The 24,425-nt window shown below is 52.8% G+C and overlaps 1 protein-coding gene and 1 long non-coding RNA gene across 2 annotated transcripts in view; both read left to right on the top strand.

The window, feature by feature from the left end:
* The window catches only part of PREX1 (phosphatidylinositol-3,4,5-trisphosphate dependent Rac exchange factor 1), a 175,746-nt gene extending 158,340 nt beyond the window's left edge, over nt 1-17,406 (top strand). The window contains exons 28-40 of the mRNA XM_032461329.1: nt 399-481; nt 589-679; nt 887-1,015; nt 2,643-2,684; nt 3,749-3,966; nt 6,626-6,725; nt 8,648-8,791; nt 8,882-8,996; nt 10,392-10,458; nt 12,119-12,291; nt 13,839-13,941; nt 14,180-14,247; nt 15,722-17,406. Of these exons, the coding sequence (XP_032317220.1) occupies nt 399-481; nt 589-679; nt 887-1,015; nt 2,643-2,684; nt 3,749-3,966; nt 6,626-6,725; nt 8,648-8,791; nt 8,882-8,996; nt 10,392-10,458; nt 12,119-12,291; nt 13,839-13,941; nt 14,180-14,247; nt 15,722-15,764 (1,376 nt within the window). The 3' untranslated portion in view covers nt 15,765-17,406. The remainder of the gene's footprint in view (nt 1-398; nt 482-588; nt 680-886; nt 1,016-2,642; nt 2,685-3,748; nt 3,967-6,625; nt 6,726-8,647; nt 8,792-8,881; nt 8,997-10,391; nt 10,459-12,118; nt 12,292-13,838; nt 13,942-14,179; nt 14,248-15,721) is intronic.
* Nucleotides 17,407-17,831: 425 nt separating this feature from the next.
* Nucleotides 17,832-24,411, top strand: LOC116657830. Its single transcript, XR_004312967.1, has 4 exons — nt 17,832-19,418; nt 19,501-19,564; nt 20,066-20,207; nt 22,913-24,411. It is a non-coding gene; the product is annotated as an uncharacterized LOC116657830 (long non-coding RNA).
* Nucleotides 24,412-24,425: the final 14 nt, after the last annotated feature.

The raw sequence follows: 24,425 nt of genomic DNA, 5'->3' as shown, positions 1-24,425 counted from the left end.
ATTTAGCTGCAAAAACTGTCCCTGCAGAGGTTTTGGGCAGGCGCCTACCTGTGACAGCTGATGTAACTGAAACAGCTGGGGGATGAATAGGAGACTTTGGATCTAGTTCCTTCTCTCTGGCTCTCTGTCTCCTCATTTGCAGAGTGAAAATAATGACGGCGACTTACAATTGTGTAATGTTTTAGTTCCTATTGCCCATTTTGCAAATGAAGAAACTGAGACTCAGAGAGGTCAAGTGAATTGTGCAGTGTCACACAGCCAGGAACTGGGTCTTTCAGACTGCAAATCCGCTGTGGGTTGTGGAGCTCTGTAGCTACGTTGCTTCCTTTGGAAAGAGGCTGGGAAGGTGTGAGATGAGGCAGGAATAGTTGATGGCAGTGGTTTCTTCCTTCTGCCAGGGGACGAGCTGCCCTGTGACATGAGGATCCCGTCAGACAAACAGGACAAGCTTCACGGCTGCCTGGAGCATCTCTTTAACCAGGTAGGACCTTTGTCCCAACCCTAGCCTGACCTTGAGTTCTTCCCCTGGCATGGGAGGGGCTGTGAGAGCTCTGGGGGCCAAACTAACCAGAGCTTCCTACCACCCAGGTGGACTCTATCCACGCGCTCCTCAAGGGACCTGTCATGAGCAGGGCTTTTGAAGAGACCAAGCATTTCCCCATGGACCACAGCTTGCAAGGTGAGCAGAAAAGGGGTGACGTTTGGTCCATGGAAGGCAAATGCATGGTGAGTATCCTACCAGTTCATTGTACCTTCCATGGACCAAATAATACCCAAGAGTCCTGCCAGCATCCTTGGTCTAGGATTCTGAGCTTTGGAATCTAGTGTTGGGACCTTTGTGCCACCCATTTCCCACAACTGCCTAACTGTCACTTTCCTGCCCCAGAGTTCAAACAGAAAGAGGAGTGTACAGTCCGTGGCCGGAGCTTGATCCAGATCAGCATCCAGGAGGACCCCTGGAACCTCCCCAATTCCATCAAGACCCTGGTGGACAACATTCAGAGATATGTGGAAGGTCAGTAGGGCAGGGAAGGGTGTAACATGGATGTTTTGTGGCCTTTGGCACTTAACGCGGGACATGGTTGGATCAGGAATGGGTCCATCCCCAGGCTCCATGTCCCTCCGTGCCCAGGGAGGGGACAGGAAGAGGGAGGGCCCCTTTCTCAGCTGTGTCAGGGCCCCGGGACTGTACACATTTGATCAAAGAACTGCTGATTTTGGGTGCCTGGGGCTTCCTCGCAGTCAGGAGGCGGAGGAGACTGAACTTACCCCTTTTTTGCTTCCAAAATTGTGGATTTAGTTCAGTTCCTTTTGTTTATTATCAAGGTTACAAGTTGAGGCGGGGAGGGGGTTCCCTAATCAGACCTGGGCTCACAGGTAGGTTCTAATGCAACAGCATTAAAAAATGTGAATGTGCTGCCAGCTTTTGTAATCCAAGATCCCATGTAAAAGTCTCAGTTTCTGATTATTCTTGAACATTCAGAAAACCTGGCAATAGCAGACCTGCAGTTCACATGTGGCTGGAGATGAGTGGTGGCCGCCATCTCTAGATGGGGAGGAGTGTCTTCCAGTCCACATAGTCCCCACCCCGCCCTGCAGCCTGGGGGCTGCTTCGTGCGTCTTACGTTACCGGCCTGGCTCTTGGCAGATTTGAGTCTGGGACCACAGACCAGGGAGGCATTTGTCTAGGACAACAGGAGGTGCTAGGCCTCAGGGCCATGACCCCAGGAACAGCACCCTCTGAGTTGAAAGTCTGTGTTGGCCCTGAGCTGTCCTGTTTTCCAAAACTTTATTTGGTTAAGAGCATGGAGCCTGGAGCCAGATGGCCAGTGCTCGAACCCCAGCTCTCCCACCTATTGGCTGTGTGATCTTGGCAAGTTCCTTGACTTCTCTGTGCCTCAGTCTCTTCGTGTGTAAAATGGGTTCATAGGGCTACCTCCCTCATGTGTGGTTGTGAGGATTGAATGAGTCAAGACAAATAAGGCTCTCAGTACAGTGCCTGGCACACAGTGGGTCCTCAGTAAGTGTACACTGTTGTTATTACCACACCCAGCCCTGCATGTCAGTGCCTCCCCAGGACAGACTGTATCACAAGAGGCCAAACCCAGAGGCCTTTCAGAGTTTTCTTTTATGCCCCTTCTGGGCCTCAGAGCCTTTATTTGAAGGAAGGAGCCCAGGATGCTAGGTGTGTGTGTGGAAGGTCTGAGCTTTGTGTGCGCGTGGGCAGGGCTTGGCCTTGTAGGGGGTGAGTAAGCACCTGAGTACGCTTGTGAGTGGACGCGGTCTGAGTGTGCGCCCACACATCTGTATGCTCACGTGTGATCGTGTGCCCACGTGCAGGTGTAGGTGTGGGCTGGGGGCTCTGGCCCAGGAGTTGGAGGGGCTGGTTTCAGTCTCTGTGTGGTGGGTGTATATGAACAGTTGGGGTGCAGCTAACTGTTGGGGTTCATCCCCTGGATATCTGGGGGCCTCTGGAATCTGCCCTGCATTCAATCAAAGCTTCCTGGAACTCGATGGAGTGGACCCAGAGCTGCACGACGGAGGGGCCAGAGCGCTCAGGCTGCGGGGAGGGCCTGGCTCTGCGCGCTCCCTCTGCTGTCTCCCCTCAGCCCATCTCCTTTCTCCATTCCTTATCCTTCCAGATGGAAAGAACCAGCTGCTCCTGGCCTTGCTGAAGTGCACAGGTGAGGGCTCTGCAGGGGCTGCTGTCTGCGATTTGCACGCTCCCGGTGGATCCGGGGGATGCGACCCTGGCAGTGTTGGGTGCTCATGACTGTGGCCTGGGGGAGCCTCTTTTGCTGGCCAAGCTTGACTTTCCCATGGTCATTGGGGCCGGCACGGAGGAGGTAACATTGTGGCCTCTGGCCCCTCCAAGAGCTACTTAGACCTTGCTTCGTCTGCTTGTGTCCAGGGGACAAGTCTCAGGGCCCTGGAGCCAGGAGCACTGTCTTTTGCCCCCTTCCAGGCCTGGGCTGGCTTGACGAGGACACAGGCTGGAGCCCCAGTGATCAGGGAGGCTCTTTGCTGGTAGAGCCTTCAGCCGCTGCCTGGGGCTTCCCACCCAGCAGGCAGTGGGGAGGATGGGCTGACAGTAGTGGGCTCAGGGAATCTCGAGGTGTTCTCTGTCCCTCCCATCCTTCTGGAAGTTCTCAGCCAAGGTGCAGCTGGAATAGGATCGAGGTCAGACTGGTCACTGAAAACCCACTAGCCAGAGCCAGTCATCAGAAATAATCCTTTCCAAAAGATTAGGACCCTGAATGACTGATTGCCTGAAATTGGCCAATTCTGCGAATCACGTCACAAGCAGGGGGCAGGGAAGTGGGGGTGCGGGGGACAGCAGAAGGCACATTTCTCAAAAATAGAGAAAACGGTCAACTGCATTTCTTAAAACGTGGAATTTGATGTCACTGTCATGCTCAATCAAGGCCGAGAAATTTCCTAACGAATGGAGAAACAGCCAAGGGTGAGGTGAGGTTTTGGGGAGAGCCTTCAGAACATCACAAATTTTTTTTTTAAATAGGCAGATGGGTTATTGGGAGAATTGAGTTTTTCAGCAAATTTTTGCGTTTGGAGAGTTGACTTTTGTGAAGTTGGCTTTTGGTGTTTGGGATGAATTAATTTTTGCAAGTTGGCCCCAGATGGGTGGTTGGGTCGGGGCCAGGGGTCGTGCTGGGCCCCCAGCTCTGGGCGCGGGCCCTCGAGCGCACAGGAGCCCCAGCCCAGCGCGGCCCTGCCCCTGTGCCCGCAGACACGGAGCTGCAGCTGCGGAGGGACAGCATCTTCTGCCAGGCCCTGGTGGCCGCCGTGTGCGCCTTCTCTGAGCAGCTGCTGGCCGCCCTGAGCTACCGCTACAACAACAACGGCGAGTACGAGGAGAGCAGCCGGGACGCCAGCCGCAAGTGGCTGGAGCAGGTGGCGGCCACTGGCGTCCTCCTGCACTGCCAGTCCCTGCTCTCGCCGGCCGTGGTGAGTGGGGGGCGGGGAGGAGGCGCCCGCCCGGAGCACGGGCCAGAGGGGGTCTGGCTCCGGCTCCCACTCCCCTCGCTCATTCATTCCGCAGCCAGTTACCGAGCACCTACTGTGTGCCGCTGTTACAGGCACTGGGGACCCGGCGGTGGACAGAGCAGAGAGCTCTTGTACTCGGGAACCTGGCATCCTGGTTCTGGGAGACAGACATAAACAAATAGGGAAAAGGAATGGTGTAGACCAGTGGTTCTCCTCAGGGCAGTTTTGCCCCCAGGGGGCACTCAGCAATGTCTGGAGACATTTTAGGTTGTCCCACTTGAGGGAGAGGAGGTACTGCTGGCATCTAGTGTGCAGAGGCTAGGGATGCTGCTGAACATCCTGCAACACCCAGGATGCTCCCCACACCCAGCAGAGAATTTTCTGGCCCCAGGTGTCTGTAGTGCTGCAGCTGAGAAACCCTTATATGCAGTGGTAAGGGCTAAGGAGAAGAACTAAGCAGGGAAGGGGGCAGGAAGGTCTGGGGTGGTGACAGTTGAATGTTTCAATAAGGTGGCCAATGAAGGCCTCACTGAGAAGGTGACATCTGATCTAAGAACCGAGGGAAGGGAGGGAGTGAGCCATGAGGACACTGGGGAGGAGGCTTCCAGGCAGAGAGGATAGCAGGTGCAAAGGCCCTGAGGCAGGAGCTAGCTCTCATTGCTTGAGATTCAGTGAGGTGCCCAATGTGACTAGAACAGAGCGAGCCAGGGGAGGGTGGGGGCAGTGAGTCCTGAGAATTAATTAGGGTCTGACTGTGTGGGGTCTTGCAGGCTGGTGTAGGACTTTGGCTGTTACTCCGAGTGGGTGGGGGTCAGGGGAGGGTTTTGAGCAGAAGAGGGACAGGATCTGACTTTGACATGTAGAAGTTCATCTGTTATGTCGGGTGGGGAAGACTGTAGAGGGGCAAGGGCGGAAGCTGGGAGACCAGTGAGCAGGCTTCTGTTATAATCCAGGTGAGCTTCTTTGGTGCAAATGGCATCTTATTTCATCCTTGTGGTAGCCCGAGGCAGGTCCTTTACCACCCACTTGTTACGGATGAGAACACTGAGGCCATTCAGCCGGTGTGAACCCTGGGAGTCTGACTGTAGGCCGGGTGACCCCAAGGCTTCCCTGCTTTCTCTGTATTCCTCCTTTATCCCTGAGTGCCTTGTCCATCTATCCCAGGGCTCAGAATCCAGGTGGGTTCTTCTGCCGGCTCCCAGGGAGGCAGAGACCACAACTCAGCATTTTGGGTTGAGGGTGCCCAGAGCTGATGCCCCCTCCAGAAATACAGCCAGCAGCAGCGCTTGTTCTGTGCTGTTTGCACGTCCGCCCATGCCCAAGGCTGGAGCTCCCCTCCCCTTGGCAGCCCTGATCCTCCTAGACATTTTTCCAGGCGGGACTGGCAGCCACAGCTGCTGGTGGGTTGGGAAAGTGTGGCCTCGGTGCGCCCTCTGCTGTCCGATGTTGCAAACAGGTGCCTGCCTGGTGGGAAGGTGACCCCTTCTCACTTGGTTCCAGGAACCCAACACCTGACCCTCACTTCTCAGCTGAGGACACTGGGGTCCAGTGCATTAATCCCCCAGTCGCCAGGATATGCAGACTCCAAGCTTGGTGTTGGGGGTCTGAAGCTGACTTCCTAGTTGCGGGAAGTAGATTGGGAACAAGAAAGGACTGAAGATGGGGAGAGCTGGACAGAAGGGGGTTATGCAGAAGATTTAGATGGTGATTGAGTTTCTTTGGATTAAAGTCATCAGAGATGGCCCCTCTGAGGAAGTGACATAGAGGTGATGTTTGAGCTGAGACCTGAGTTTGAAGTAGCTTGGTAAATGGTCTGAGGCAGAGTGTGCTGGGCAGAGGGAACAGCATGTGCAAAGGTCCTGAACAGAGACCAGTGTGGCTGGATGGGAGCAGGCCAGGGGGACTTGGGGAATGAGATTGGTAGGGTCACATCTGCAGGGCCTGGAACTTTATTCTGGGAGCAGAGGGAGGGTTCAGAGGCTTTGAGGCAGATGAGTAATACAGTTCAAGTTGTTTTTAAAAGATAACTTAGAGTCACAGGGGAACCCTGGCAGCCTGCCCTAGGCTGCTGTCCTCTCTCTCTGCATCTCTGGTTTTGTTTCTGACTGCCCTTGGTTTTGGGGAGGTAGGGAGAGGGAGACCTGGGAGGAGGCTGGTGTGATCCTCCTGGGGAGGTGATGGTGTCTTGCACTGGGGGTGGGGAGCAGGGTGGCCCGAGGTGATGGGGAGGGGAGGGAGCAGTTGAAGCCTTAAGGGTTTGGGGCCTGGGCAGCTGGTGCCCTTTGCTGAGATGCAGCTGCTGGAGGAGGTTGAGGAGGAAGATGAGGTCGTTTATTTGGGCCTGTTAGGTTTGAATGGTTAAGTGGGATTGGTGGGATGGTCCGGGTAAGAGGACCACCTAGCACATGAGAGCAGAGATGGGCTCTGACCTGGGGAGGGACAGGGCAAGCCTGGAGCAAACACAGCCTCACGAGCAGCCCTGGAGAGCCCACTGCAGACCTCACACCTGGTGGGGCCACAGCCCTGGTGTGTCAACTAGAGTTGAATCACAGCATCTTGAAGTGAAACCCTGGGGCAGGGCTGGCACCTGAGACTCCTCCGCCCTGTCTTCCTCCTGCAGAAGGAGGAACGGACCATGCTGGAGGACATCTGGGTGACCCTCTCAGAGCTGGACAGTGTCACCTTCTCCTTTAAGCAGCTGGACGAGAACTACGTGGCCAGTGAGTGCTTCCTCCCACCCCCACCGTGAGAGTTGGAGTTCTGGGGTGGAAGGGACTGCCCTGGGGTCACCCCGTCCTTCCCCCACTACCAGGCCAGCTGCCTAAGGTTGACCTAGGACCCAGCACTTTCAAACCTCATGCTCCCAACGTACATGGAAAAAGAGGGGCTCCTTTTATATAAACCCAGCCATCTCCAAAGGTGCTTAAAAGGGAACAGCAGCCAGACCTGGTTCCTATGAAAACTCCAAGAGGTGTCTCTCTTTGGGATGGAGACTTGTTAAGATTTTCTAAGAACTTACACCATAATTAAGTTTCTTCTTTCCTTTCTTTCTCCCTCCCACCCATTCATCCACTCATCCATTTACTCATCTATCTACCATCCATCCATCTACCCATTCACCCATCCATCTACCACCCATCTACCCACCCATTCACCCCTCCATTTACCACCCATCATTCATACATGCACCATCCATCCATCTACCCATTCACCCGTCCATCCACCACCCATCATTCATCCATCCACCACCCATTCACCCATCCATCTACCACCCATCATTCATCCATCCACCATCTATCCATCTACCCATCCTCCCGCCCACTCATCCATCTATTCACATATCCATAATTACGAGCCCATGATATGTGTCAGGCACAGTTTTAGGTCCTGGGGCCGCAGTGGAGAGAAATACAACCATGGTTTCTGCCCTCCTGGAGCTCACAGTCTAGCCTAGTGGGTCTCAGCCCTGGCTGTGCGGGAATCACCGAGGAAACTTTTTAGATACTGATGCCCCAGTCCCAGTCCCAGCCCTGGTGATTCGGATTTAGTCTGTGGGGTGGCTCTTGGGCATGGGATTCTAGAAAAGCTTTCCAGATGACTTTGATGTGCAGCCAGGCCTGAGAACCGCTGGACTCAGTTCTAGAGCCCTGGTTCTCTGAGAGTGCTCCCTGCCCCAGCAGCACTTGGGAGCTTGTTGGAAAGCCTGCTTCTCAGGCCCCACCCCAAACCTGCTGAATCTGAAACTGGAAGGAGAGCTCAGAAATCTGTGTATTAGCCAACCCTTCAGGTGATTTTGAAGCATGCTAGTTTGAGAACCATTGCTCTATTTATTATTATTATTATTATTATTATTATTATTATTATCATTATTATCATTATTATCATTATTATCATTATTACCTTTATAAGGAACTGTTTAGGTAATTTTCCCTAATTATCACTGCATGAAATTTTAATATCGTGGATATACTATATATCTATTTGTGTACTGTATACATAGATCTGTGCTTTATATATAAAAAGAGAAAATTTTTTTGCCTTCCCCACAAGACCCAATTTTCACCTCCTTGGGGATGAATGCACCCTGTTGAGAATGTGTAGATTAGAGTCTAGAAGGGCAACAGGTTTCGTTTCAGGTACCAATTGGAATTGGCGGGCAGTGGCTGCCTGCCTGTAGGCCAAGTTGAGCTCAGGGAGAACTACTGGTCGATTAGTGATGCCTGCCATGGATGCAGGATGGGGTGTTAGTGCCACCCCTGCCATGAACTCTCCCCTAGGGAGTAAATAAGATTCAGGTCCTGCTTGAGGGCAGCTTTTGCCAGGGAGAGACCCTGGGCTACCAGGTGAGGGGTACAAGGAGCACTGGTGAGGGTCTGAAGATAAACTGACAACTCTCCAGCTGGGCAGAATCAATGTCACGTCTGAGGGTTCAACAAACTGCTGAGGGAGGTGGAAAGGGAGGCTGCTCTTGTGAGTGTGGGAGGACAGGGCTGCCTGAGGTGCCTCTGGGGGGTGGGCGGACAGGGAGGTCCCAGGACTTCACAGTGGAGGTTTGTAGGAAGGTTTAAAGCTGCCCCCACAAAGGCACGGCCCCTCTCCAACCCCAGTGGTGAGACCCCCGCCCCACCCTGTCCCCCCGCAGACACCAACGTCTTCTACCACGTCGAGGGCAGCCGGCAGGCGCTGAAGGTCGTCTTCTACCTCGACAGCTACCACTTCTCCAAGCTGCCCTCCCGCCTGGAGAGTGGGGCCAGCCTGAGGCTGCACACTGTGCTCTTCACGAAAGGTGAGTGCCGTGGGGTGCTGCGTGGGGTGCCCTGGGGACGGCCGTGCATACCGGAAGCCAACCACCTGTCCCACTCTTTTTCCTTCACAGCTCTGGAGAACGTGGAGGGGCCACCTCCTCCAGGCAGCCAGGCTGCGGAAGATTTGCAGCAGGAGATCAACGCTCAGTCGCTGGAGAAGGTTCAGCAGTATTACCGCAAACTCAGGTATGTATGTGGGCTACGTGCTAGGGGTTCTGGACACTGCCCTGGGGGGTACGCGTTAGCATGCAAGGGGTTGCAGAATGCCCTTTCTTGAGCACCTATGTGTGCCAAGCCCTCTGCCTGCACAAGCTCATCAGGTTCTCATGACAGTCACCAGTGGCCATTCTAACCCACTTTGCAGATGAGGAAACTGAGGCCCAGAGAGCACACCCAGCTTGCCCAAGTCACACAGCTAGTGGCTGAGCAGAGCTTTGAACTGGGTCTGCTTGGCTGCCAACTGAGAGGAGCTGCCTGTGCCGTTCTGCACGGGGGTGGGAGCGGGACAGGGGTCCTGGGATTCTTGAGCCTGTGAGTGAGGGGTGTGGCCCTGCTAGAGGAGACGCACAGAGAGAAGAGGAGAGTCAGGTCCGCATCTGACAGGAGGAAGCCTCGGGCCCAGGGCAGCAGCTCGCACTGCTGCCGCCCCTACCCTGACCCCTTCCTACTTCTGCATCACCTCCTCCCTCTGTGGAAAATGTAGGCTGAGTATGAGGAGGCGGGGAATTCAGGGTGTGGTAAGGGTTTTACTGTCTTGGGGCTCGGCTTCACCGTTCAGAAATGGGAGAATGATGCTTTCGTTTGTCTGTTCAGGGAAAACATGCAGCTGTATTATTACAGGCCTCTCTTTGGATCGATGATGCCATCAGTCTGTTCTGTGCTGTGTTTTGAATATTTTAAATACTACCTCTGTGATCATTCGTTCTTCAGGCCTTCCTTCTTTCAGCACCTGTCAGTTGAGACCGTCCGTGGTCCAGGCTCTGTTCTGGGTGCTTGCTTGGGAGTCAGCAGTAACCAAACAAAGCTTATTCTTCGTGGCGTGTAGGTTCTAGAGCAGCGGTGGTCTGGCCTGCCCACTAATTTGTCCGTAAAGTTTTATTAGCACACAGCCACGTTCATCCATGTACGTACTGTCTGTGGCTGCTTTTGTAGCATCTCTACAGAGATAGGTCCGCATAGCATAAAACATTTACTATTCGGCCCTTTACAGAAGAAGTTGCTGAGTGCTGTTCTAGAAGGGGAGATGAACAATAAACCAGTAAACAGACCAGAATAGCATGTCAAGTGATGAGGGCGCTCAGAGGAGAGACACAGCGGGACGGGGAGGAGAGCGGGGGTGTTGGGCGCTGGTTCCGACAGGCATCCCGGAAGGGGCGCTTGAGGACTGCCTGGGGGGCCTCTTCTTCCCCTGGGATCACTGGAGGGACAGGGGACTGTGGGCGTGGAGGCTGCACCAGCTGCTCTCAGTGATTTCTTTCTGCACGTCGTCAGAGGGCAGAGAGATTGCAGCTGCAGTGGGGCGGGGGCTAGGGAGGTGGTGGGTGTAGCCGCCCCACCCTCAGCCTCATCTTCCTCTTTCAGGGCGTTTTACCTGGAACGGTCTAACCTGCCCACGGACGCCAGCACCACAGCCGTGAAGATAGACCAGGTGTGTCCTCTCTTCCCTTCCCTGCTGTGGAGCTTGGGCAAGGCTGGGGGTTCGTGGGGTCAGACAGGGCCCAGGGTTGCATCCCACCTGGAATCCTGGCAGAGAAGCCCTGGGGGTTTCTGCAGTCCCTCCTCCAGGAAGTCTCCTGGGATAACTTCCTCCTTATTCTAGAATTTCCAGCTTCTTCCCCACCTGCTTTGGAATTCCTTAGGTGATGTACTCTTGCTGGCACCCACTCACCTGTGCCTTCCACATCTCGCGTGTTCATCACAGCACTTCTCTGGGGCTGGAGCCCCACATCAGATGCAGCCATGCAGTATTATTTTTGTTTTGTTTTCAATTTGTTGCCAACAATTTTTTTTTAATTGAAGTATAGTTGATTTACAATGTTGTGTTAGTTTCTGGTGTACAGCAAAGTGATTCAGTTATATATATATACACATACATACACATATATACATACGCGTATATACACACATATATATTTTTCCAGACTCTTTTCCATTATGGCTTATTATAGGATATTGAATATAGCTCCCTGTACTTTACAGGAGGACCTTGTTGTTTATCCATTTTATATATAGTAGTTTGTATCTGCTAATCCCAAACTCCCAATTTATCCCTCTCCTACCCCCTTTCCCTTTTGGTAACCTATGTCTGTGAGTCTATTTCTGTTTTGTAAATAAGTTGTTTGTCTCGTGTTTTTACATTTCCCATATAGGTGATATGATACTTGTTTTTCTGTCTGACTTACTTCACGTAGTATGCTAATCTCTAGGTCCATCTGTGTTGCTGCAAATGGCATTATTATTTTTTACGGCTGAGTAGTATTCCATTGTGTGTGTGTGTGTACACATATGTGTGTGTATATTTCATGTGTTGGCTATTGTAAACAGTGCTGATATGAACACTGGGGTGCATGTGTCTTTTTGAATTAGACTTTTCTCTGGATATATGCCCCAAAGTGGAATTGCTGGATCATGTGTGTTGCCAGCACTTGAAAGTCAGACGATTCCCCATGAAACAGAGGCGTCTTGCTTTTCTTGAGCAATGGAAAGACCTGGCTGTCTGGGCCACATTCCTGCGTGTCGCAGTCAGCCTTCCAGGGGCTGCGCCTCCCGTGTGCTCTTTCCCCTCCTTCCAGGCTCCATCAGGCCTTGAATTTGACAGTGGTTTGGGGTTCCTGGCCTCGGGGCTGTGAGGTTAGGGGCTCCGAGGGGAGGGTTGGGCACGGCCCGTTGGGAGTTTGATAGTCTGGCTGGCGGAGCACTAAGATGAAGCAGGAAGAACTGGTGAAGCTGCATTTTGTGCCTGCACAGGCGCTGCTGGAAGGGTGGGGGCAGGAGGGAAGACTGTTCGTGGGGAGGTGCTGCTGCTTGCAGAGGATAGGAGGGGGCAGGGCATTCGCTCAGGCTTTGCTGTAGGCACATCTGGACTGGTGAAAAGAATCAGATGAGAAGGTTAGGCCTAAAATATATCATGAATGCCGAATGCCAGCCCATGGGGCAGCCGCAGGGGCTGTGGAGAGTTCCTGGGGCTGTCACCCCAGGGAGGTGAGCCGGGAGGACGGCTGCAGTAAGGGAGCTGAACTGGAGGGTGATGGTGGGGAGGAAGGCCAGGGAGGGGGCCTCCTCTGACCGTCCATGTGTCTGCCTTGCAGCTCATCCGCCCCATCAATGCCCTGGACGAGCTTTGCCGTCTCATGAAGTCCTTCGTGCACCCCAAGCCCGGCACCAGTGGGAGCTTGGGCGCCGGCCTCATCCCTATCTCCTCTGAGCTCTGCTACCGCCTGGGGGCCTGCCAGATCACCATGTGTGGCACAGGCATGCAGAGGTGAGCTGCCTGGGGCGGGGAGGGGACTGGGTGGGCCTCTGGGCAGTTTAGGGGCCCAGGACAGGAGGCAGGACGCCAGGTTTGAATCCTGGTTCTGCCACTACCTATTGAGCCCAGGTCAGGCCTTGGCCTGCTGTGGGCCTCAGTTTGTCTGTCTGTGAAATGGGACCTTGGGAGGAGGTGGTCCTACGAGGGCTGCGGAACTTTCTGTTTCTCTCACCCTGTGGGTGGCGTGAATGAGTCTGTGCGACCTGGCTCTGTTGGAACCTCCATTCACAGGAGCAGTAATGATCCCTCCCACTGATTGGGGCAGAACCGGACACTCCCACTTCTGTCCTTTGTCCCTGCTGCTCGTCCCAGGGGGTGGATGTCGCCTTCTCTTTGAGGCCCTCCCTGACCACCCTATTTAAAATTGCACCCTCTCCCCACCGCCAGCACCTCCCCTGCTCCGTTGTCCCTGGCAGCCCTCGCCGCCATCCACTGTATGATGTACTTCACTTGTGTATGAGGTTTTCTCCGCCACGCCCGGTACAGGCCAGCTCTGTGAGGGTGGGGGCCTGTTTTGTTCCCTGCCATCCTGCCCTTCAGCACTTAGGACAGTGCCTGGCACACAGCATGAACGTTTGTTGAGTGCTCACTGTTTACTGGGCACTGTTGTTAATATTCCACACAAATTAACTCATTTCCTGCTCACGGCAAGCCAGCAAGGTAGGGACCAGTCCAAAGGTTTGCAGCTGAGGGCCATTCTTCCCCCCCAGAAATACCTGGCAATGCCTGGAGGCTATTTTGGTTGTCACTGCTAGGGGGAGGGAGGTACCACTAGCATCCTGGTGATCAGAGACCAGGGATGCTGCTAAATATCTTACAGTGTACAGGATCCCCCCTCCCCCAATTTGGCCCAAAATGTCAGTAGTGTGCTATTATTATTCCTGTTGTACAGTTAAGGAAACTGAGGCCCAGAGAGGTTAAGTCACCTGTTGAGGGTCACAGAGTAATTATGCAGACTGGATCTGAATCCAAGAGGTCTGGCTCAGAGGGAGTGTTTAATTGTTCAGAGCAGCTGTGAAGGATGAACAGATGTGTCCATCTCAAGCTCCGCTGACAAGTCGGGAGGCATTAAGGGAGTCCCTCTATTCATTCCTCCAGCAAATGCTGACCTAGTGCCACATCTGAGCTGGGCTCAGGGAGTGTCCTGGAGGACAAGACAGGCAGGAGTGCCTGCTGTGTGACACCGATGTGTTGGAGGGTGCAAATGGTAGAGCAGTAAAACACCTGCTGTGTGTGGGGGTGACAGCCACTGGCTGGGTGGGCGGGGAGGGGCAGGGGGTTGGGGGCCTCTCGGAGGGAAGGTATAGGAGGGGAGGGAGTGAGTCAGCCATTATGGGGGCAGCAGGAGGAGCTCTTCTGGGGAGAGAGCAGGATGTGAGGCCTGCCAGGCTGTGATGGTCTGGGCAGCGCTGGGTTTCTGGGCATGTGGGGTCTCGGAGGCTGTGGGGGGCGGGAAGTTGTCCCTGACTCACTCAGGCCATCTCTCGTCTCCCCGGCAGGAGCACCCTGAGCCTCTCCCTGGAGCAGGCGGCCATCCTGGCGCGGAGCCACGGGCTGCTGCCTAAGTGCGTCATGCAGGCCACGGACATCATGCGGAAGCAGGTGAGGGGGCCCGGGCACTGCGGGCTGAGGGCCAGGTAGACCCACCCCCAGGTGGAAGGAGGGGCCTCTGGGGACTGGGTGGTCATCAGCCCTAGACCTGGACTTTCTTCCCATCTGATTGCAGCTTCTGGGGCCTCTCATTATTCCCACCCCACCCCACCCGCACCCACATGCTTCTGTAAGCGCCCTGAACTCCGAGCAGAGGCAGGCCCCGGGCCTCACCCCTCTTTCTTCCCAGGGCCCCAGGGTGGAGATTCTGGCCAAAAACCTCCGAGTCAAGGATCAGATGCCCCAGGGTGCACCGCGGTGAGTGGCTACCCTTCCCCTCTCTCTCCTCCCTTCCCTGAAGGCCAGGACCTGGGCATCAGACTCCCAGCCTGACCCCAGGCGTATCCCCTGATGTTCAGATGGGGCTTCACCTCTCATTTATGGGGACTCCACTGTGAGAAACAGCTCAGTCTGTCACCTCCCAGAGCTCCCACTTTGGCTGGGAAAGTGAGACAGGGCCCCCAGAGTGAGCCATGGGGCAGCAGTTGTGAGCCCCCCACCCGCTCACCCACTGCTCTTCCTCTGCCACCCTGCCGCCCTCAGAGCTCTCCATCCATCTGCTGCTTCCTGTCCTCACAGCCTCTCTGCGCAGATGTCAGACCTTCTCACGGGGCTGTGTGCGGCCCCCTTTCCAGGACTGACTCATTTTAGTGCGTCTTCTCTCTCCATCCATACTGCCCTGCTTTGTTTTCAGCATCTGCCCACAATTTGTAAATAACTCTATTTTGAAACAGTTTGACTCACAAGAAGTTGTGAAAATAGTACAGAGAGCTTCCATGTGTCCTTCACTCAGTCGCCCAAGGATAATGTCTAACGTAACCACAGGACATCAGCAGAACCAGGAAAGTGCTGGAGCAATAGAGGAGCTGACTTGCAGATCTTAGATGTGTTTTTGCATGCACTCTCTTAGCCCTTGTTACTTATAAATACTTTTATGTGTTGCTTGCCCTGCTCCAGGCAACATTCTGGTCTCTTTACCTATATTAACTCATTTGTTCCAAGCAGCAACCCTGTGGGCAAGGATCTATGATTATCCCCAATTGGCAGGTGGGGACACTGAGGCCCAGAGAGGTTAAGTATCTTGTCCAAGGTCACACAGCTAGCAAACAGCAGAGCTGCGGTTCCGAACCCAGGCAGTCTGGGCCCAGGGGTCGCGCTCCTAATCACTGCGCCTCCTTGCTTCCCTGTTTTGTCCATGTCCCTGCCACAGCCTCCTGTCTGGTCCCCTGCTGTCATTGTCCCCACAGCAGATCTGATGTCTCTCCTGCTTGAGACTCATTAGTGACAACTAATTACTCAGGGGTGGTGCTCAGAATCCTCCCAGGGCAGAAAGAAAACCGAGGCAGCTCCCCATGGGCTGCAAGGAGAGGCCCCCAGGATACATAAGTGAGAGGCTCCCAGGGCAGGGTGCTGGGTCTCCTTTGCCACCACTTGTGTGGAAAAATGCACGCACACCCACACACGCATCTTAATTCACAAACACACAAGGACACGGCATCTGTATTTGTACACTCTTGCCCGTCTGGAATGAGCAGAGGCTCCTGTGGAGGAGGGACCAGACTGCTCGGGGAAAGCACGGGCGGCATCAGTCTTTCTCACTCTGCATCTTTTTACACCTGTTGAGTTTTGTTTTCTGGGTGTGGATGATGTGTTCACATAAATCACATGCGGAAACAGTAATAACAGGCCTCGGCCTGCCTGGCTCCTCCTCATCTTCTCCTCCATCCACCAGGCTCTACCGCCTCTGCCAGCCGCCCGTGGACGGAGACCTCTGAATGCCGAGATGCCCGGTGCTTGGCTGCGCCCTCTGGAGCCGGGATTTGGGAGGACACTGGGGGCCATGCAGCCTTCTCCATGGCTGGCCCGAGGCCTCCTCTCCCGCCTGCTTCGGGCTCTGTCTGGCCGCCTCCATCGCGTCCTGTGAGGACAGCCAGTATCCTCACTCTTGGACGAGCTGGCTGACCGGCCTTGGGCTGGCACATTCTCTGCCAGAAGCCCGAGGGGTGCTGGGGACCCACAGAACTGATGGGTGCAGCCAGGGCCTGGGCTCCTGCCCGCAAGTCCCCAGGACACAGCGGAGAAGTCGTGGTCACTGCAGCTGGAGGCCTGCAGACCCCGCTGCCTCGGGACGGCTCAATCTGCACTTTTGAAACCATTGGTTTCCTTCTAAGTCCACATTCCAGGCGACCACATGTGTCTCCTCCTCCTCCTCACCTTAGCTTCCAGATTCACCCCTAACCCTGTACTAACCTGCTTGGTGGACTCGGAAAAGCCAGGCCTCTGCCAGGAAAGACGGAGGGACAGGGCACACCACCTGTTACCGAGAGGAAGCCACACCGCCGTCTGACACCTGCGCCATTGGAACTGGAGACATCAGCCCCGGGCTTGAGATTCGCTCTGACTTTATTTATATGGCGTGAAATCTCTACAGTTTATTTTGGAGTTTTAATGTCATTGTTATTGTCAAGATTTTTTTCTTCCAGTTTGAATGATTATATATTTGACGTTTAAAATTTCAAAGAAAGCTGTATTGTCTAACAGGGGACCAACATAAATGTAGTATCGACAGCTTTTCCCAGTTCTACTAAAAAAAAAAGAAAAAAGAAAAAAAAGAAAAACTAAATTATTGAAAATTCAAAAAATATAAGTCTTCCATCTTTTTTAATATTAGAGTCTTAAGATACGGCTTACAGGTGTCAGCTAGGATTCCTTTTCCCACCCGCCCTGCGTCTCCAGCAGTTGGTCAGTATTAGGATGAATTACTTTGTTCTGTTTGAAGGGTTTGACAGGCGGCGAGGCCAGGCCTGGGAGCTGGAGAGGGTTGAACTACCCACCTGAGAGGCTGTCCCACGCCAGTGTCTGACCTCTGTGGGCAGGAGGCTGCTGGGAAACACTGAATGGTGGCTTCTGTAATTTATTTTTTTGATATTAACTCAGAGCAGGGCATTTGGGACTTCTCAGCCAGCCAGAGAGACAGGAAGCCACCCTGCCCACCTTCTGGGCACAGGGACCTACACAGGATCATCACCCACAGCAGTTTGTCTCCTCCAGTTCCTGGGTGCTAGCAAGGAAATGTCTCAGCAGAGACAGAAGGGAGGGCATGTCTTTCCACCCTTGGCTGATGGGTGAGATCAGATATGGGCTTCCCGTGGTCCCGGAGGCTGGGAGCCCCACCAGCATCTTGGCCCCCTGTGCCCACAGGGGCTGTAGTTCTTTCTCTTGCCACTGGGCACGCCAGAATGCAAGAGGTGGGCTTGTTGCTGGACAGAGGTGACGCTGATGCAAACGAGGACCTACCAAGAGGACCTACCCCTGAGGGCAAGGGCGTCATGCACTGGTTTACTTTAAACTGTACAGACCTTCTCAATTCGTGATAGATTTTTTTTATTATTATTAAAAGTCGATTTATAATACAAATACCTTGATCTGTGGTGGGTTCCTTTGGGGCCAACCCTGGTGGTGTGGGGGTGGTTCCACTGGCCAGAGTTACAAGCAACAGCTTTGAGTATCACATGGAAGACAGTTCTCATCAATACTGTCAGGGTCCTTGATGCAGCGACCCCTGCTCAGTGAGCTACCACTCAGAACTTAGTTTTCTTGTCTAAAATGAGAGCAATAATATATATTCCCTTGCAGGGAAGAGATGAGTCCTACGACGTTGCATGGCAGATCTGCGCCTCAAGTGTGCCAGGAAAATAACTATCTTTGTATTGTATTTCACTTTATTTTGGATCCTCAGTTCCCATTTCACTGTGATGGTGGAAAAATATGACTCTTTTTCCAGGCATTCCTGGCCGCCTTCTGGGTGTCATGCCAGGATTCCCGGTCTCACATGTGCCCAGGGATCAGGGTGGGTCGGGGGAGTGAGTCATCCTCGACCCCAGCTGGCAAGGTCGGTTCCGGTCTGGGATCTGGGATGGAGCTGGAGTGGAGTTCCAAATAGGCAACATGTGGCCCCGCTGGTTCCCGGCCAATCAGAATCCACGCTGGTCGCAAACGGGCCAATCAGAACAGACGCCAGCGCAGCCGCTGTGCCCACGCACGGGGACCTGAGGGTCAGGTCCCGGGATGTGAGCCGGTTCTCACGAGTCCAGGCCATCTTTATGAAGCTGCAGGTCGGGCTGCCCAGACAGGGAAATCTCATTTCCTGGGCCGAATTGGCCCGCAGACCTGTTTCGCTAGGTAGGCCTGCCCTATGCCTGCCCCTCCCTCCCTCCTCCATCTCACCCTCTTCCTGCTTTTCCTTCCCTTCTTCCTTTCTTTCCTTCCTTCCCCTCACTTTGGAAAACTCTGACCTCTATGAAAGGCTTCTTTGGGGGTGCCCTTCTCTCGAAGGCCGTCCACTTTCACAGCCACGCTTGGGACTCCCCTGAGTCCTGCCATTGCAGACCAGAACCCCTTCTCTTTTTTAATCTCCTTTTCTCCCAAACTGCCTGCCCCAGAGCTTGCCCTCACCAGGCCAGATTGGGTCCCTCCCAGAGAGAGACCCTTGTGCCTTTCAATTACAGATTTCAGGAGACTCAATACTGTAAAAGACGGGAGTGAATCCTAGTGGGATTTAGGGCTGATTACTTGGATTAACTGAAGCCAGTGTTTGGATCCTGGACAAATCACTCTAAGGAGAGGGCTGTCACTTCAGTCTATATTTGGCGTCAACAGCGAGGATTTGATGCCTTCCTACAGGCGGACACTTTTATAGGAAACCGCAGTGTCTGCCTGTTCTGCACCCTGAGGGCCTGCAACGAGAAAAGCGAATTCTCCTGGAGTGATGGACGGGGCAGCTTTGGCTGGGAGCTGAGAAGTGAGGACTCTGCAGCTTCGAGCAAGTCACATCCCTTCTCAGACACAGAGTTGCATCAGCAAATGGAGTGAAACCCGGGATTGTTTCTTTCCTTGGGTGGCCTTTGTCTCAGTACAAAGTGGAGCACGACGGGCAGCTTAGAGCAAGGGGGTGTTTCATAAGAGACAGGAGATCTCAAACTGGCCTCCCGAGGGCTGATACTTGGAAATAGATGTGGGCTTTCTGTTTGTTTTCCTAATACAGTGTTTTTTAGAATTTTGAATTAGATACTCATACTTCAGAACCAGCAGATTTCACTTCCAGATTTTGATTTTGGGTTTCTCTTGAAAATTCAGCAGCTCTGGTCCCAGTGGCCCTTGTGGGACCATGTGTTCTGATCACGTGTTCCGCATGTCAGCTGGAGCTGAAGAGTGGCCACTGCCTTTGGGCAAAGCGCCAGCTTTCCATTCCCCACCCAGTCCAACACACCTGCCCTGCCTGGCTCCAGGATGGCGCTGCCCAGGTGAGCGTGGCCAGCGCTGGCCTCTTGACCATCCATCTTTTCAGCTCTGGAGTTGCCATGGTGATACTGGCTGAGGGAGGCACTGGTAACCAGGAGTTGCTGTGCTCACCAGTGGAGCAACAAGAGGTGGGTGAATCCCTGCAGCCGATGAGTCTCTCGAACCTTTGGTTCCCTGCTCCCCCTGAGACTCATTTTCTTCAAATGACAGATGGAGCTGACTCTATTACAGTCCTTGATGTGGACTGTGTCAGGAGCCACTCAGGAAGCCAAAGGTAGGTTGGAGTGTGTTGGCCACTTTGTGATTTTATCTAAATTTAACTGTTAATATACTTACCATCCTCCTCCATCGATGAAGCACCTGGGGAACAGGAGTCACATTCACCCTGTCTGCTGTGCCCCAGTGTCTGGCCCAGTGCTGGGCATCAGTGAAACAAGGCTAAATAAAAGAAAGAAGGCTCATAACTGTCAGAGCCAGGAGCCCACATGACAGCTGTGTGGGGCCAAAGCACGTGCCTCTAACCACTGCTCTGCTCCTGGCTTTGTTCTGGGGCTGGGCTGGATTGTTGAGGACTGGGAGGGCCTGGACTGAGACCTATGAAGTCAGACACCCTCGCCTGTCCCTCGGGACTGGCAGGCTTCTGTACTTTGCTGAGTAGCCATCTCTTGGGGAGTCACCATCTCTCTCAGAACCTTGGTTTCCTTCTCTGAGAAATGGAGACATTTACACCCAAATTTAACTTCCAGGGGATGAATGCAGTGTCCTGTCTGTCCAGCAGGTGGTGCCAGGGACATGCCAGTGCCCAGAGCCTGCGGAGTCCTGCCGAGTCCTACCTTCCTGGCTTTCAATGCTTGTTCCTGGGTGCCCACATTTGGGACAGAGGCAGCCTGGAGGCCGGGGCTGGGACTGTCTGGATGGTGGGTACTGGCTCCTGCCCTTCTGAGCCGGGCTTGGCCTAACTTGGTGTGAATATTTTCTCCTTTTCTCTATCAAATGTCTTTTTCTTTATTTCTTTTTCTTGATTATTTTGGTCTCTTTTGCCTTCATTTTCTTTCCTTCCTAGGCTTTCTTTTTTCTTTTTTTGTCCCGTAATATACATTTTATATAGGCTCTATTTTTATACTCTCTTCCTCTTGTGTGCTTTTCTTTCTGTCCCTTCTTTCTTCCCTTGCAATTGGATGTATGAGAAGGATGTGAGGAACCTTTGTAAACTGTAAAGCGAGGCTCCCATGAGGGCTGTGACCAGGAAGCCACAATTACTAACGTGCTCCTGGCCCGGGAGCCTTGACCCGCATGGAAGTGCTGACCACCAGGTGGCGCTGTGGGCTAGGCTGTCCTGGCCGAGCCTCTGAGAGCAAAGTGGGTGGGGGGCTCCCCCTGTAAAGTCTCTGGAGTTTAAGGACTTTGATGGCGGAGGTGAGCCAAAAGCTGCCCCTCTTTGGGCACTAGTAACATCCCTTGGAGGATTAGGGGTGGTCAGGAGAGGGTTGCAGGGCCCAAGTTGAGTCCCTTTCTTTGCTGTGTGGCCTTGGGCAGGTCCCTGTCGATCTCTATGCCTCAGTTTTCCCACCTATAATGAGAGGGCATACAACTCAATTCTTCAAAAAGGACCTCTGATCTGGCCAGCCTGGCGTCTCCTAGACTTCTCTGAAGGACCAATAGCAACATTCAGAATCTCTCGCATGTGTTGAGTACTTAGTATCTATTTGGCACTTTGTTTAAAGGTATCATTTTGTATAATCCACTTACCAGCCCTTAGAGGTAGGTACTCCCAAGGCCTCATTTTACAGAGGAGGAAATGGGTTCATATGGTTAAGTGACTCATGGTCACACAGCACAGAAATACTGGTGGAAGGCTGTAGCAACGTTATATCCCACAGCAAGCAGGAAACACGGTGGTCACTGGATTTCATGGACACTCTGCCCAGGTGCACCATGGGAGAATCTGGCTTTGATCCTAGAAGCTGGCAGAAATGGGGGAGGGGAAGGGTAGAAGAGGTCGCCTTACTCATAAAAGAATGGCTGTCATGGGAAAGCAGAAGTTGCTTTGATGCCTTCTTGCCATGGGTGCTGCCCCAGGGTCTTTGCACATGTTGTTACCATGACCTGGAACACTCTTTCCCCAGATAGCCTCTTGCTTTGCTCTTTTGTTCAAGACTGCTCAAATGTCACCCTATCCTCCATTCTTTCCTGCTACCCTCTCTCCCCTCACCCTTTTATTTTGATTTTTCTCACCTGCCAGAATCTATCCTGTGTCTGTTTGTTCATTTTCTGTCTCTTGCACTTCAAAGGCGGGGATTCTCATATGTCTCATTTACTGGTGACCCCAGATCGTCAGAATGTGGTGGGAAGGGCCTTCTAATGACAGAGCAGCCTCCTGAGTCCCAGACAGTCTCCCCTCTGGACATAAAGGCTAAAGATACCAAAGGGGGCTAGTTACTCAAGTGCTGAGAGCCACGCTGGGTGGCCCCACCATGTGTCCCAAGTGATGTGCCTGTCACCAAGGTGGAGGGAGAGGAACCCCACTTGAGGCCTGGCAGAGTGGGAACAGCCACAGGCACTGACAGCAGCTGTGCCTTGAGCACCTACTGTGTGCTTGCTGCCATGCTAGGCATGTTAGCAGAGGGCTCCGTCAGCACTTGTCGGTGCTCAAGAAATACGAGTTGGCTTTAGTGGAATGAATCAATAAACGAGTGACTGTGGCAGGGAGGAGAGCTCGCCCCGCTGATGAGAATTCCAACCACTGAACCTCAACTCACCAGTTCTTATGGTGACTATGAGAAGACAGTTGTTAGTCCCATTTTACAGATGAGAAAACAGAGGCCAAGAGTGTTAAGTGACCTGCTGGAGGTCACATAGCCTTGGGGATTGAACAAAGAGGACTGACTCCAATGCCCCAGTTGTTTCATCACCACCAGGGCCTCCTGGGTGAGCCGAACAACCAGCAGGAAGTTCCAACCTCTCCAGTCTTGCCCCCCAACGCGCTGCCCCGCTGGGCTGGCCGTCAGCCACCAGGGCCTTCTTTCTGTTCCACGAACTCTCTGAACTTGTTCCTTGTTCTCACCTCAGGAACTTTGCACTCTGTTTTCTCTGCCTGGAACCCTCATCCTGCCTGACTGTTGCATGGCTACCTCCTTCCCATCATTCAAGTCTTGGTTGGAATGTTGTCACCTCCTCCAAGAAGCCTTCCAGAATGAGTGAAAATAGCATCACTTATTGACTCCCTAACACAGCACGCTGTTTCCTTCTGCTGTGGCACAGATCCCAACCTCTATTTAGTTTACTTTTGTATTTGTTAACTCACGTATCATCCGTCTACACCAATCAGACTGTGGTTTCCATGAGGCAGGGGGCCAGCCCTGCCTGGCTCACAGCTGTATCCCCGCTCCTAGCTCAGTGGCTGGTGCGGAGCAGGTGCTCTGTCAGCCCTCGTTGACTAGGGCGGAATGGATCACTGAAGGAGGGAGGACCCCGAGCGGTATACAGCTGCCCCCTCGTGAGAGGTGTTGGTGGTAGTTGAATCTTCAGGTTGTGAAAAGTCGACACTTGAGTCTCCCTCCTGGCTCTGACAGTGCTGGCCCTGACCAGCCTCCCTCTCTGTTCCTGTTTCCCTCTCTGTCAGTTGACGGCTGAGCTGCCACGCGCACCAGGGCCTCGGATCCCTTGCAGGAAACCAGAATGGAGCTGAATGTCGCCGCAAGAATGTTCTTCTGTCGGGCTGGGTCTGAGTCACGGAGGGCTGGGTCTGATTTGCCAGGAGGGCACAGCTGAGGATGCAAAGCCACGCTGGGCTGAGGACACCCACCATGTCCAGATCGTCTCCTCACCCCTCATCCCAGCACAGGAGATTTGCAGAAGCCCACACAGCCAGACCTCATTTTATTGCGCTTGGCTTTACTGTGCTTCGCAGATACTGCGTTGTTTTTTTTTTTTTTTTTTTTTTAACAAATTGAAGGTTTGTGGTAACCTGGTGTTTTCAGATGATGGTTAGCATTTCTTAGCAACAGAATATTTTTAAATTATGGTATGTACTTTTTTTTAGACATAAGGCTATTACACACTTAATAGACTACAGTATAGTATAAACATAGCTCTTATATGCCCTGGGAAACCAAAATTTATGTGACTCACTTTATTGCAACTTTTGCTTTATTGAGATGGTCTAGAACTAAACCCACAACTTCTCTGAGATCTACCTGTATGTGATTCAACCTATTTGGGCTCACCTCTTACCCCCACTGGCATCATTTAAAAAATATTAATGGAGAGTGCTGAGTACCAGGCCCTGTTCTAGGCTCAAAGTCACATCAGTGGCGATTTCTTGGAGTTTGTTTTCTGCCGGAAAGAGACATGAAAAAGCCAGTGGACACAGGGGTGTGTAACATGTCACATGGCATAAAAGCCAGTAAGATAAATCTGGTAGGAGGACAGGGACAGATGTGGGAGACTATTTTATTTATTTTTAATTTTTTTTGAAGTACCATTAGTTACAATGTATCAAATTCTGGTGTACAGCACAATGTCCCAGTCATGCATATACATACGTAGATTCATTTTCATATTTGGAGACTATTTTAATAAATCATCAGGGAAAGCCTCTCCCAGGCAGACTCTTGAATGGAGATGTAAGGAGGAGACAGCTGGTTCCAGGCAGAAGAAACAGCAACTGTAAAGGCCCTGGGTTAGGAAGTCTCCTGGTGAGATGGAGGAGGAGTGAGAAGGCCACTGGAGCACGGAGGGTGGTGATGAGGAGGATATGAAATCAGAGTGGGCAGGGACCAGGGCACACAGGTGGCTGGTGGTTTTGGAGTTCATGTCCAGAATTGGAAAGGCATTGGTGCATTTTGAACAAAGAACAAGTGGTTTTCTCATATGAAAACAGCAATCAAAACTCCCCACCTACCAGGCCTAACCCATTTGAGTGTTTTCAAAAATAAGCTGAGAGTACTCTACAGAGTACTCTACAGAAAGGGGTACTATAACATTTTATTTCTATAATATGTTGTGCTGCTTCTGTTGTGTTTTATGAAATGTGTAGCATTATGATGACATATAATCCTGTTTCTTCTCTGTGCCGCCTCTCTGATGAACTTCAAATTGGGGGTTTCGGGTTCTCCTGGAGACAAGGTATGTGA

This window comes from Camelus ferus, chromosome 19 (genome assembly GCF_009834535.1).
Source record: "Camelus ferus isolate YT-003-E chromosome 19, BCGSAC_Cfer_1.0, whole genome shotgun sequence".
NCBI lineage: Eukaryota > Metazoa > Chordata > Mammalia > Artiodactyla > Camelidae > Camelus > Camelus ferus.
The sequence above is the reverse complement of the archived record's forward strand: the minus strand, read 5'-3'. Positions and strand labels throughout refer to the sequence as shown.